Source organism: Mus caroli, unplaced genomic scaffold (assembly GCF_978045245.1).
Source record: "Mus caroli unplaced genomic scaffold, Mus_caroli_1 scaffold_4, whole genome shotgun sequence".
NCBI lineage: Eukaryota > Metazoa > Chordata > Mammalia > Rodentia > Muridae > Mus > Mus caroli.
Window position 1 is genome coordinate 916,755 of NW_028227259.1, and position 12,876 is coordinate 929,630.

At 38.8% G+C, this 12,876-nt stretch overlaps 2 protein-coding genes across 7 annotated transcripts in view; one reads left to right on the top strand and one right to left on the bottom strand.

The window, feature by feature from the left end:
* The window catches only part of Ankib1 (ankyrin repeat and IBR domain containing 1), a 102,366-nt gene extending 99,700 nt beyond the window's left edge, over window positions 1-2,666 (bottom strand). For both annotated transcript variants that reach the window (XM_021162020.3, XM_021162019.3), the window contains exon 1: window positions 2,254-2,666. The gene's annotated coding sequence lies outside the window, so the exon portion shown is untranslated. The remainder of the gene's footprint in view (window positions 1-2,253) is intronic.
* Window positions 2,667-2,803: 137 nt separating this feature from the next.
* Window positions 2,804-12,876, top strand: part of Krit1 (KRIT1 ankyrin repeat containing) — a 40,333-nt gene continuing 30,260 nt past the window's right edge. For 2 of the 5 annotated variants that reach the window (XM_085836403.1, XM_021161997.3), the window contains exons 1-7: window positions 2,804-3,138; window positions 6,091-6,240; window positions 6,977-7,136; window positions 9,495-9,587; window positions 11,111-11,240; window positions 12,236-12,479; window positions 12,648-12,763. In XM_085836403.1, the coding sequence (XP_085692529.1) occupies window positions 6,139-6,240; window positions 6,977-7,136; window positions 9,495-9,587; window positions 11,111-11,240; window positions 12,236-12,479; window positions 12,648-12,763 (845 nt within the window). In that variant the 5' untranslated portion in view covers window positions 2,804-3,138; window positions 6,091-6,138. Of the gene's footprint in view, window positions 3,139-3,173; window positions 3,345-5,198; window positions 5,685-6,090; window positions 6,241-6,976; window positions 7,137-9,494; window positions 9,588-11,110; window positions 11,241-12,235; window positions 12,480-12,647; window positions 12,764-12,876 lie in introns of those variants that run through there. The other 3 variants (XM_085836402.1, XM_029477843.2, XM_029477842.2) reach the window with 3 other exon arrangements.

The window sequence follows — 12,876 nt, forward strand, 5'->3', positions numbered from 1 at the left end:
GCTTGGAGATCCTTATCTGGATCTTGGTATGGAGATCTTGAGACATAGTGGCTATGGATTCCAGAAGATTAAATCTCCTAGTTTAAGGAGATTTAATCTGGGCTACACCTTTCATCTGGGATTAAAGGTGTGGTGGAACACACCTTTAATCTGGGCTACACCTTCTGCTGGAGACAATATAAGGACATTGGAAGAAGGGAGTCTGGCTCTTGCTCCTTCGCCTGCTTGCCGTGTGAGACTGAGTAACTGCTAGATCCTTGGACTTCCATTCACAGCTGTGACTGAACCATTGTTGGGAATTGGGCTGCCGACTGTAAGTCATCAATAAATTCTTTTACTATATAGAGACTATCCATAAGTTCTGTGACTCTAGAGAACCCTGACTAACACACTGTTCCTCTAGTTAGATACCTAAGCATTTTTAGGATGATATACAAACTCCTCCTGGCTGAGACAATTCTGAGCTGACTCTCAATATCTGACAGAAACACTTAAAAATATAACCTAGATAAATGATGCATGTACCCTCAAAGGGAAGAAAATTACTCAAAACGCTGAGGAAAGTTTTTCACTCCATTCATGGAGATCAGAGAAACTTTATTCATGCTTTTCCATCAACTGTATTTCCTCATATATGAAAATAACTTTGATCTTTTACCTACAGGCAGGCTGTATAAATATATGTATGTGTTCCACTTTCACAAGTGAGCACACCCAGGAGAGGAAGAGGAAAGACAATCACGTCTCAGAAGTGAGGGTGCCACAAGAGTGTAAGAGTGGCTAACAGACCTTCATCCCCATGGCTCAGCATGCACCTGTTTATAGCCCTTTATAAGACTGCACACATGATTTCAGGACTCGGACATAGCATAAACTCAAGATTCTCAGAGCTTTGAGGAAACAAATAAATTAAATAGGAAATGTTGTTCCTATCTTTCCTCTTTATCCCAAAAATAAAAGAAACTAGTGGAATTTTCAAAAAAGATTGTTCCATGCAGCTACTCATTCCCTGAGGAAAATCCTCAGAGCGTCTTCATCAGAAGCTGATTTTACACTTTCAACAATGCACTCAAGTCTGCACAGTGCTGGGCTTCTGTGCCAAGTAAAGTCCATTTCCAGACGGACTGTGGGAGCTACATCTTCTGAGTTTGCTTCAAACTAAACCGTGAAGTGTAAAGTTACAAAGAGAAACAGCCCAAGGTAAACTGCTAAACGGCTTGCTGGGGTGACTAAACATATTTACTGTTCCTAAAGAAATAATTTCCAAGAAAAAAAAAAATCACCAATGTTACCATACTACCTTAGTTTACAGAATATTAACAGAACCTACACCGTACAGAGGAACATTATTTTTAGAATTATCATTTGCTTTCTATAGTACCTTGAAAAGTAGTTAATGCATGACAGCTACTGTCTAATTAAAATTATATTTTAATCTAATTTCTGATAAGTTCTGCAAAAGCAACCTAAAGATGCAAACTAAAATTTACCGAGAAACAGCTTAGTCAAACAGTAATCAAAACAGTAAGAAATTAACAGCATCCAAAGTACACTATCTAAAACTCCAGATGTTTTCACATTCGGTCTTCACATTTACTAGTAAACCTGAATGGGTCGTTTCAATGCAAGATTTTTCAACATGCCGTTCCATAAGAATGACGCTTGTGAGAATAAAAACTCTTCAAGACATGCTTCATTACAGCGCTAGCTTCAATTACCTCCGACTCAACCATCAATGTACGAACAGTTCACACATACGTAGAGGAATGAGGGTACCGAGGAGCGTTCATTCTTTTGTTTGGGTGGCAAAAGCAACACATATAAAGGTTCAGTGGTGCCATCTGCACCTATCCCCACCCATGACAGTCCTACAGAGCACTTTTAACCTAGTCGCTCCTCACTATTTCTGGTCCACGGAGTTAGTGGAATCCAAGGCTTTCCAGGTCCCAACAAGGGTTGCGGAGACTGTGAGGTCCAGGGTTCTACAGAAAATGAAGGAGGGCACGAATCTTTTGAGGACAGAGGGACAAGGCGATGTAGACGTGTGTGGAGGATGGGACGCGCCGCGGAAACCGGGAGGCTTGCAAATTCGCGAGCACGAGAAACCCCGTAGGGCAGACAGGATGCTGTGCTCCTTCGGGGACGGGGAGAGAAGGGGCGACAGGCAACCCTCGCCAAGAGACGCGGAAGGGCGTGAACTAGGCAGGCTCGAGACTGCCTCGGCCAGAGCCGAGCCGCGAAGCAGAGACTTACGGTTACTTCTCCCGGCGGGGACCGGGCTCGCGTCGATTCCCCCCAGATCTGCAGGTCTTCCTCTGCCGCGGCCACCTGGCTCTCGCGCCGAGCGGGTGACCTCTCGGGTCCACTCGGCGCCCCACCCACCCGCCGGCGGCGGCTGCGGGAGCCGGAGGATGCGCGCTGGAGGCCCGCGGGAAGCGCTGCGCGAGCCCGACGCGCCCGGCGAGCTCACACTGGGCGGGCGCCCCCCATCTTCTCCCGCTGCGCGCCGCCGCTCTCAGGCTATGGAGGAGGGGGGCGGTGGCGCCTGCCTCCGCCGCTCGCTCAAGTCCAGCGCATGGTCGTGCCGCGTGCGCACGCAGCCGCGGAGGCCGACCTCCCTCCCCCGACCCCCGTCCTTGCTATAGCTAGCGTCGGGCTCGGCTGCCGCCAAACCCTGCGAGCTCACGGCCGCCCGCTCCCAGACAGCTGCGGCCGCCGCGCGAAGTACCACGGACCGGCACGAACGGCAGCTCCCCGCGGGCCGACCCGGAAGCTTTTTCAGCCGCAAACCTGAAGCGGCCTTGGGGGCGTAACCCCGGAAGTTATTGCCCGGCGCCGGTAGCGGCGGGATGGCGAGCTGAGGCCTTTGGGAACCCGAAGCTGGTGGAGAGGCTGAAGGGTTCCTGGGTCCGAGGGAGAGGAAGGACGGTGGGGAAACAGGTGCCCTGAGACCCGAACTCGCGGGGCGGCTTCTGGTGACAATCCAGGGGCTTCCTGCCACAGGAAGTTGGGGTGGGCCTCCTAGATAGGCAGAAGGAATGAGAAAACGGTGACGGGCTGGCTCCGCCAACCTTCGGCTGCCGCCCCACCCTCTGACTTGGATGTAGCGGCTCGGGAGAGGATCCGCCGCCCGCCCGGGTGAGTCTTTCCCGTTTCCTTGGCGGAAACAAGGAAAGCAAGGCAAGAAGAGCCAGACTCCGGCTGGAGCCAACGGCAGGAGCACCGAAGCTCGCCCAGGAGGCTCTGCATCAAGGCGTGTTGTTTCTTGCACGCCGGTACCGAGAAGTCACCGGCGTCTCTTGGGTGGGAACTTTTGGAGCAAAAGCAGCTTTGCCTTTTTCCCGGTAGGGGAGCACTGGTGGGTGGTGCCAAGGGAAAGACTTCCCAGGCAGTGTTGTCATTGCCAGGACAGTGACAGCTTATCGATTGTAGCTTGTCTTCTCCCATCTATCCGAGTTCTTCCTTTATATCTCCTTTTGGCTTGCACTCTCTGCTCTCTCCTCCCCTCGGTGTTTGTAACTTCACCAGAAGCCTTGATGTGGCTGGCCAACCTCAAGATTTCAGCTCCATTCCTGTCCTGCTCTCTCAGGGAACTTAGCGTGTCTTTATTGCAGACAGACTCACTGACCCACAAAGGAGTAATTACCCCTGATGTGGGCACTAAGTGAAAATTGTATGCCTCTCCTTTGTTAATCATAATGAAAATCAACAATATCCCTACATATTTTTAAAAAATCGCAGACAGCCCTCCCAGTTATGAACCATCTCCACTTACATAAGTCCTCATTTTTTAGTCAGCATATCATTCATGCCTGAGCATTTTCTCCAGTGCAGTGAGCCATATAGCATATTAGCAATGGCTTTATTTATTTTTATTTTTTTTGACTAGTTCTCTCTTCCTATCGGTTTCAGTTGCACCAGCTTTACCTTCATCGCTGGTAGCTTTTGTTGTTTTCCTGGCTTCAACCTTTGTTTCCTTTTATGTCATTGGAAGACTATTTTAAGTGCTCCAGTACAAATACTTTTTAAAAATAAAATTTTAAGCATTTTTGCATATATGTTGCTAGCAGTTAAGTTTGTTTTATATATTTAAAATATGAGTATTTAAAATATATGAGTATTCACAAATGAAACACTTTGTTAATAGACTTTTCTTATGAATTGATTGAGATAAGAATTGGTTTACTTTAAATTCTGTGCAGAAAGTTAACTACTTAGTTTCTCCCTTTAGGTACTTTATAGGAAGCATTGTTTTCTATAGTTGCCATGTTCTTTGTATAGTGTCTATAATACAGTGTCTTTTTAAGAGGTTTGCAGTTTTTAAAGCATTCATACGTATGTATATGTCTTGTTTATAGTTTATTATGTTTTAGTCGGTGTTAATCTGAGATGAAAAGCAGTTGCTAAACAGGAAGTTTTAAGAAAAGCCTCTTTTTTTTTTTTCTATAGGCAGCCCTTTTGCATGTAGTGGGTTTTTAGAATGTTCTTATTAAAAATTTTTTATCTAAAAAAAAATTCCATGAACTATCCTCAAAACTTTAAACAAGATGAAATGTCGTCATCCTAATGTTTCATTCAAGCTTCTTCAAGGAAAAACCTTTAGTTTCGGCTGTTCCTGTCTCTGTTGCCTGTTGCTGTTCCTGTCTCTGTTGCCTGGCTTTGGGACCCTCCCCTAACTAGGCTGCCTCTTCCAGCTCAGTAGGAGAAGATGCACCTAATCTTACTGAAACTTGACTTGAAGGCTGGTTGATAGCCTTGGGATGTCTCCCTCCCCTTTTCTGAAGAGAAAAGGAGAGTCTTGGGGGAGAGGAGGGAGGGGAAACCTTAGTTGAGATGTAACATAACTAAATAAATTAAATAATTGAAAAAAAGAAATACCTTTAGTTTCTTTGGTACAAAGTCAGTGAAAACTTTGTAACTAAAAAAACGTTTTATTAAGACAAATGTTTGTGAAATAATACTTGTTAAGCTTTTAGACTAAATTTTATTTAAAATGCCAGAAGTTATTGAATTTTAAAAAGAATTTCATTTTAATGAAACTTTCAAAAATAAGGCATTTTTAAATTTTAGGGAAGTGAGTCAGGGTATCAGAGTGACATCAGTTGCCTCTGAGAAAACAGAATAAAAATGTGTATCCTCTCAAGGAACATGTTCAGCCCTTTCTTGAAAGTGCTCTTTTTCTCTTTTTTCTCTCCTAGGAGTTGAAGCAGTAAGGGACTCATTAAATATGAAAAAACCATTTTACTGCCTAATGGACCTTTTAAAAAATTGAAGAGAGTTCATGTCAATGTAACTAGAAAAGAAACTCTATGGTTGATGTTCTTTTCGAAACTTACTGGCATATAACTCCGAGAACCTTTAAAGGTCAAAAAGATGAACATATTCAATCCAAGAGAAACGTTTTAGTATAGCTGTGAAGAAGTAATTGCACTGACAAAGAGAACATTCAGCAGTCACGTACACAGCTGAAATTCAGTTACTTTTTCCAAAATTGCTCAATGAAGACTTAAAAATAGTTTTGGGGAGATAGGGAGGATTACATTCATCAATATATTGAATATATTTTAAAGAACAACTTTGGATTATCTAGAAGTTTGATAACACAGACAGAAAGGATTTCTTTTTGTCAACTGACCAACTGGTTTCAATCTACAATGAACATCTCCAAAGGTTATAGAGCCTAGGTGAGGTCATCCAAATGATTAAGTCAATTTTTTTTTTTTTTTTTTTCTGAAAGCTATAGAGTGTCAGTAGGTATAAAGTAGCCAGCTACTCCCAGATTCTAAACTTCACATTTGTTTGTATAATGTGTAGGAAATAAGAGTGCATTATTCTGAACCACTATTTCAAGTCATTGTTTACTTTATAAGATATTTTATAATTGTACCACCTTTTTAAGCCTCAAATTCTTGATTCTTGATGATGAAGATAAAATTAAAGTCATTTCTTGCTTGCCTTTTAGGGATTATATATTGTAAGACATAAAAGTCAACATTTTATAATTTATTTCAAAGTAAATATTAGAAAATAAAAGTTGTTGGACTAGGATGTAATTTTTGTTTTTGTTTTGTTTCTTTACTTTGCCACCAGTTATGTCATTTCCTCTTCCAAGGAACTTTTTGTTTGTTTTATAAAGCAATGGGAAATCCAGAAAACATCGAAGATGCTTACGTTGCAGTTATTCGTCCAAAGAATACTGCCAGTCTCAACTCCCGGGAGTATAGAGCTAAGTCCTATGAAGTGAGAAGATTTAATAACATTTAATTCCTACTATTGAATGTCATTCTGTACTACCATTTACATATAAAGCATTATGAACATATGCTCTAATTGTTATTAATAAGCTAGTTAATATAGTTTTCTATACACTTGCATTTTTTCTACTGTGTGCCTTTCCTAATTTGGTGTTCATTTACGTGTGTAGGTTATTAGATTAGAAAGTTATTTGGGGGCTGAGACGTAAAGCAGTTGACAGAGTGCTTGGCTGACATAAATGTCTGAGTTTGATTCTCAGCACTGCATAAAACCAGTCGGAGTGGTCTTTGGCTACCTAGGGAGATTGAGGCCTGCCTGGGTGTGCATGAGACCCTGCCTTACAAATGAAAGAATCAGAGAAAGACAAAGTCATGATTTTCTTATGTTTATTTACTTACTTAGATCTTTGTATAATTTATGGAGTAACTCAAAAATTAAAAACTTAATGAAAAAAATTAATTTACTCAATCTAATTTCTACATTTTGCTTAAATTGCTTTTGTAATGTTATCCAAAGCCATTTTCCAATCTTGTTTGCACTATCGATTGACTTGGAAAACTACTAGTGCTAGTAGCTCACTATGATTTAATAGGTCCAGAGAGGAGACTAGCATTAGGGTTATTTTAAAGCTCCATAGATTATTCTATAATATGCACCTAATAATAATATTCTATGGAAAGTATATTTTAAACTTTGTATTAATGTCATTTTCTCATCTAAGATTTTATTGCATGAAGTTCCCATTGAAGGACAGAAAAAAAAGCGAAAGAAAGTTTTGCTGGAAACTAAACTTCAAAGCAACAGTGAAATAGCACAAGGCATATTGGACTATGTAGTAGAAACTACCAAACCAATTTCTCCTGCAAACCAGGGGATTAAAGGTAGGAAACATCTCTTTCCCTACACCTAACAATTTGGTTTTCAATACAAGAAAAAAAAATTGTGGGTTTGGGGTGCTAGAGGATTTTTTTGCTTTGTTTATGTTGTTTTGAGACAAGAGTCTCACTGTGTAACCCTAGCTGTCCTGGAACTCATTATGAAGACCAGGCTGGCCTTGAATTTGCAGAGGTCTGTCTGCTTTTGCCTCTGCTTCCTGAGTTCTGTTGAGATTAAAAACTATGCTGCTCTGTCTGGCTCAGGGGAAAAAAAAAACATTTTAAAATATTTTAAAATCAATTTCCTTCTTCCTTTCCATTTAAAAGAGTATGAAAACCTCAGGAAGTTGTTAAACTATAGCCCAGATCTTTCAAGAAGTACCTTAGATTCACTTACACAATTTTCCAGTATTTGTTACATACTTTATCATGTTCACTGTTCCAGTTTCGCCCCTCCACCACTCTGCACTGATCCTCTGTTCCCAGTGATAAGGAATTTCTATAGAACCCAAACATTTAAGAAGATGCAGTGTTAGGGATTTATTTAATGGAAAGACTAAAGACAAACTAATAGATTCAGGGTCATATTTTAATGTCCTAGAAACTTCCTATGAGCTGAAGCTAGAGGGAGTTGTGAGCCTCCATGTGGATGCAGGAACTTGAACCCAGTCCTCTGTGAGAGCAGCCAATGCTCTTAACTTATGCTTTTCTTGCTACAGATAACTTTTGCTAGCAATGTAATTTTGTAGATAATTATGTTTGTGCTAATACCAAACAGAAGAAACTAACCATAAGCCTCTCTTATGGCTAACGGAAACATATTCATGGATTAATTAGCAAAAAAACAAAAAACCCAGAAAACCAAAAATCTTTAAGTTAACAAGGTAATAGTTTTCTTGTCGTTTTGTTCATAGAAGGAAGATCCTTTAAAACATTTTTTGAAAATTAAAAAAAAAAAAAAAGAAGAAAGAAAAAAGAAAAACAACGAAAAATATTACAAACTTATTAAGCTCAGCTGGGGCAGATGGATCTCTGTGAGTTTAAGGTCAGCCTAGTCTCCAGAGGGAGTTCCAGGACAGCCAGGGCAACACAGAGAAATCCTGTCTTAAAAAAACAAAGGGGGAGGGGAGTATTAATTCTGAAAGGTTGAAGCCCATTTAAAATATTAGATAATGTTCAGTTAGTACAAGTTATTGAAAAATAACTTATTTTCACAGACTTTGGTCTCAGAAGGTATAACAGTTATAAGCTGTGTATATACAGTAGGAGTCTTTAAAAGGAAAGTATTCAGGGGCTCCAGAGATGGCTCAGTGGTTAAGAGCATTGGCTGCTCTCACAGAGGACTGGGTTCAAGTTCCTGCATCCACATGGAGGCTCACAACTCCCTCTAGCTTCAGCTCATAGGAAGTTTCTAGGACATTAAAATATGACCCTGAATCTATTAGTTTGTCTATATGTTGATCCTGTAGTATCAAAATTTACCAACATGTATTTTTTATTTTTTAATTTAAAACTCTGAATGTACTTAGTGTATGGATGCATGCCTATGTGGTCTTTTGTGTAAGTGCAGGTCATACTTGGATCATGGCTCAGAGAGAGGACAGCCTTGAGTGTCTGTCCTTGCCTTCCACCTTGTGGGATAAGAGATTTCTTTATTGTTAGCACTTCCGTACACCAGGCTACTTGGCTTCACCTTAATTCTCCTATCTACATCTACCTATTGCTTGTCCAGCAGTGGGATTATAGGCACACACTGTTGTGCCCAGATTTATCTGGCTTGGAAGATTTGAACTCAGGTTCTAAAACTTGCACAGCAAATACTTTACCCATGGAGTCATCTCCCCAACTGCCAGAATTACCAGTTTTTATTAGTGCATATAATAATAATATGATATAATATAATATAATATAATATATAGCTGCCTTTTATATATTTGAGTTTCTTTTCTAAAATCATTATTTTCTTTGGTATTTTTATACATATTTTTAATCTTTAATTTTTAAAATTTATTTATTTTTGTGATACTAGAGATCAGACTTAGACCCTTGTTCGTATTAGACAAGTGTTATGCCAATGAGGGGTCTCGACAACCTCTAAAATCTTGGTTTCTAATCTTGAAGATAATTTGTACGATTTAAATGTCTTCTATGTTAAGCCAGGTATGATAGTTTGCTCATGTAATTGCTACACTTAGGAGGCTGAGGCAGCAGGACCATGAGTTAAAGGCTAGCTTGGGCTACATGGGGAACTCAGACCTGGACTACAATGAGGTACTTAATTTCAACAAAGCAAAAAAGAAATCAAGCAAAAACTATTGTTTTACTTTGATCTTTGCCCTGTTTGTTGGGTGTTGTTGTTATTAGGGAAACGAGTGGTGCTGATGAGGAAGTTTCCTCTGGACGGAGAGAAGACAGGCAGAGAAGCAGCACTGTTTATTGTGCCATCAGTTGTCAAAGGTGATCTAAATTCACTTTACAGATTCGTAGGTGTTTTCAATGTAAATTGGAAGTTTGTTGAAGCACGTAGGAATGTACATTTATACTTAACATTGTAATATTGTTATACATGTTTTTAAGTTGACAGAAGAAAACAATGTCAAATATTTCCCCTGGTAATATATAGGCTTCTCAGCTAATTCGTATTGTTTTCATTTTTATTTTTAAGATGTCGATGTGACAAGAGAAATAATTGAAATTAAATATATTCAGGATAGGAAGCTAGAGAATGCATAGTTAAGTAGTTAGAAACAGTGACTGGGCTTCCAGAAGCCCCAGGGTTAGTACCCATCTTCCAAACAATGGCTCACAGCCATCAGTAGCTCCAATTTCAGGGGATCCAACACTGTCTTCTGGTTTCTAGGGGAACCAGGCATACACATGGCTAGACAGACATACTTGCAAGCAAAATATTCATATACATAAAATAAAATTAAAATTAAAAAGTATTCTGGTCATAAAGCAAATTTTCAAAGGATATGCCAGAAATCGATATAACTTACAATGATGCCAGAAAATGCTAATTATAGTTCTAAATTATTCTGCCTAATAATATTTAAAACACGTATAGAACAGATCTACTAAAGAATTTTAAATTGAGCTTTTGAAATCTTAGAATAATAGAAGGCAATTTTGATTTTCAGAGCAGATCCTATAATTAATTTTGAGACTTTGAATTAATCTTTAAGATTTAATTATATTTATATAGAGAAAATATTATTCCTTGCTCTTACTTGATTCATAGTATAGAAAGATTTCATTGAGGTATTTGATATGACGTTTCTTTACAACTGTAGAGTGTTGGCCTCACATGAGTTAGTAATACTTCGATTAAAAGTTAATGACTTGCCACAGACATCCATCCATCAGCCTGCTGCTGCTTCATGTGTTTATGTTATTTTGTTGGCCAGCATAGCATACAGGATTCATTTTTCTAAGCATTCTCAAGCTTAAAAAGTCTGGCCTTTCAAATGATGTTGGAAACCTTAACAGATTTTATAACATTATTGAAGAAGATTATATAAATGCTGGTGCCAGTGGGCTGGCTTAGTGATTAAAAGTGCTCTCAGTACAATCCTGATACCCAGTGTTTGATTCTTGGAACCTACATAAAATAGCCAATAAGCCTCTGGAATCCCAGCATTCCAACTGTGAGGTGAGAGATGGAGACAGTAGAATGAATGAACCAAAACTCATGGACCAACTATCCTAGTGTCTGATGCACATTGTATCAACAAGGTAGCAGATAAGAACCAACTCCCAAAAGTTATTCCCTGACCTACACACAAACACTAAATAAAATTTAAAATTATGCGTTTATCAAAGTAGACAAGTTACAGAACTGGCTTCCACTTGATTCTAGGTCTCATAATTCCAAATACAGAACAATTTGTTATATTTTTCAAATTGTGAGAATTTGTTCTATATGAAGAAAGTGTATTTGTAAACTTATATAATGGGGTAATTTCATTTTTCTTTTTCAGATAATACTAAATATGCATATACTCCCGGATGCCCAATTTTTTACTGCTTACAAGATATTATGAGAGTTTGTAGTGAATCCAGTACTCACTTTGCAACACTTACAGCAAGGATGTTAATAGCCTTGGATAAGTAAGAAATGCATTCAGAATATTTTCATCAATCATAATCATGAAATTAATTTGAGATTCACTTCTGGGAAAAAAAATTAATGAAAATAATCTAGTACATTAAAATGGTCAAATAAAGTAAATCTTAAAAAAAAAACAAAAATAAAAACAAATCTTTAGGACTGGAAAGATGACTCAGTGTTTAAGAGCACTGACTGCTCTTCCAGAGGTCCTGAGATAATTCCTAGCAACCACATGGTGGCTCACAACCATCTACAGTGGGGTTTGATGCCCTCTTCTGGTGTGTCTGAAGAGAGCAATGGTGTACTCATATACAGAAAATAATAAATCTAAAAAAAACAAAAAAAAAACAATAAAACAAACAATGGTCAACTTTTAGTTATAAGGATGAACCCCCCAACTAAGACTCCTTCCTTCTTTACAGTATGTTAATTTTTCTTTGAAGAGTAATAACCACTTGCCAGCATTCAGGATAATTCTTCTGTTAGAAAACTCGGCATGGTAGTTACTCTTTCCAGTGGACTGTCATGGTCGGTCTTTTGTGTAGTGTCACATTCCAGGAAGCCCAGTTGTAGAAGTACTTTCTACTCTTTAAAGGTGTTTTTATGATTATAGTGGCAGACATTTTAGAATAGCTGCTGTGTCTATTGACAAAGCATTTGTTAAGTACTTAACACTAAAAATATTTATAATATTTATAAGGATATTTATACCATTTATATTTATAATATAAATTAATAAAATATAATAAAAATATTTATACCATTTATAAATGAAAAATACATTATTTTTCCCTGAGCAGGGGGAAAAGATTCTCTGAAGAAGAATTTAGTAGGCTTCTTGAGACCATAAATTCTGAATATATTTATAAAATATCAATAGTAAATTTATTGAATATAGTTTTAGAAGGTGTCACATGTCAGAGTTCTACAGTAGATTTCCTTTGTCATCTTCACCTTTGAGCACAGGCCTCTGCCTCTCTGTCCACGTCTGCAGGTGGTTAGATGAACGTCATGCGCAGTCTCACTTTATTCCAGCTTTATTCCGACCTTCTCCCCTTGAACGGATAAAGACAAATGTCATAAATCCTGCGTATGCTGCTGAATTAGGCCAGATAGACAACTCACTACATATGGGCTATAGTGCACTAGAAATAAAGAGTAAAATGTTAGCCCTAGAGAAAGCAGACACCTGCATTTACAACCCTTTGTTTGGATCGGATCTTCAGTATACAAATCGGGTAAGAGTTGAATTTTGACTTTGGTTTCAAAAGACATCTTAAATATAATTTTTTCTAACAAAGATGCACAGGTTGTAATTGTAAACATTTAAATAGTATCAATGTATGAAAGTCAAACATCTGAGGCTTTTAAGTAATTTTTATAATAATTTTTTTTGCCTTTTCTAGGTAGATAAAGTGGTAATAAATCCATACTTTGGTCTTGGAGCTCCAGACTACTCAAAAATCCAAATTCCCAAACAGGAAAAATGGCAGCGAAGCATGAGCAGCGTTGTGGAAGACAAGTACAGTTTTGGTTTTACTCTTATTGCCTTTCCAAATGTGATGTTAAACTATGCATAGGTAGCACGGAAGCAGTCTGGGCACTGCCTCTGGCTGCACGGCAATAGGCGGTTCT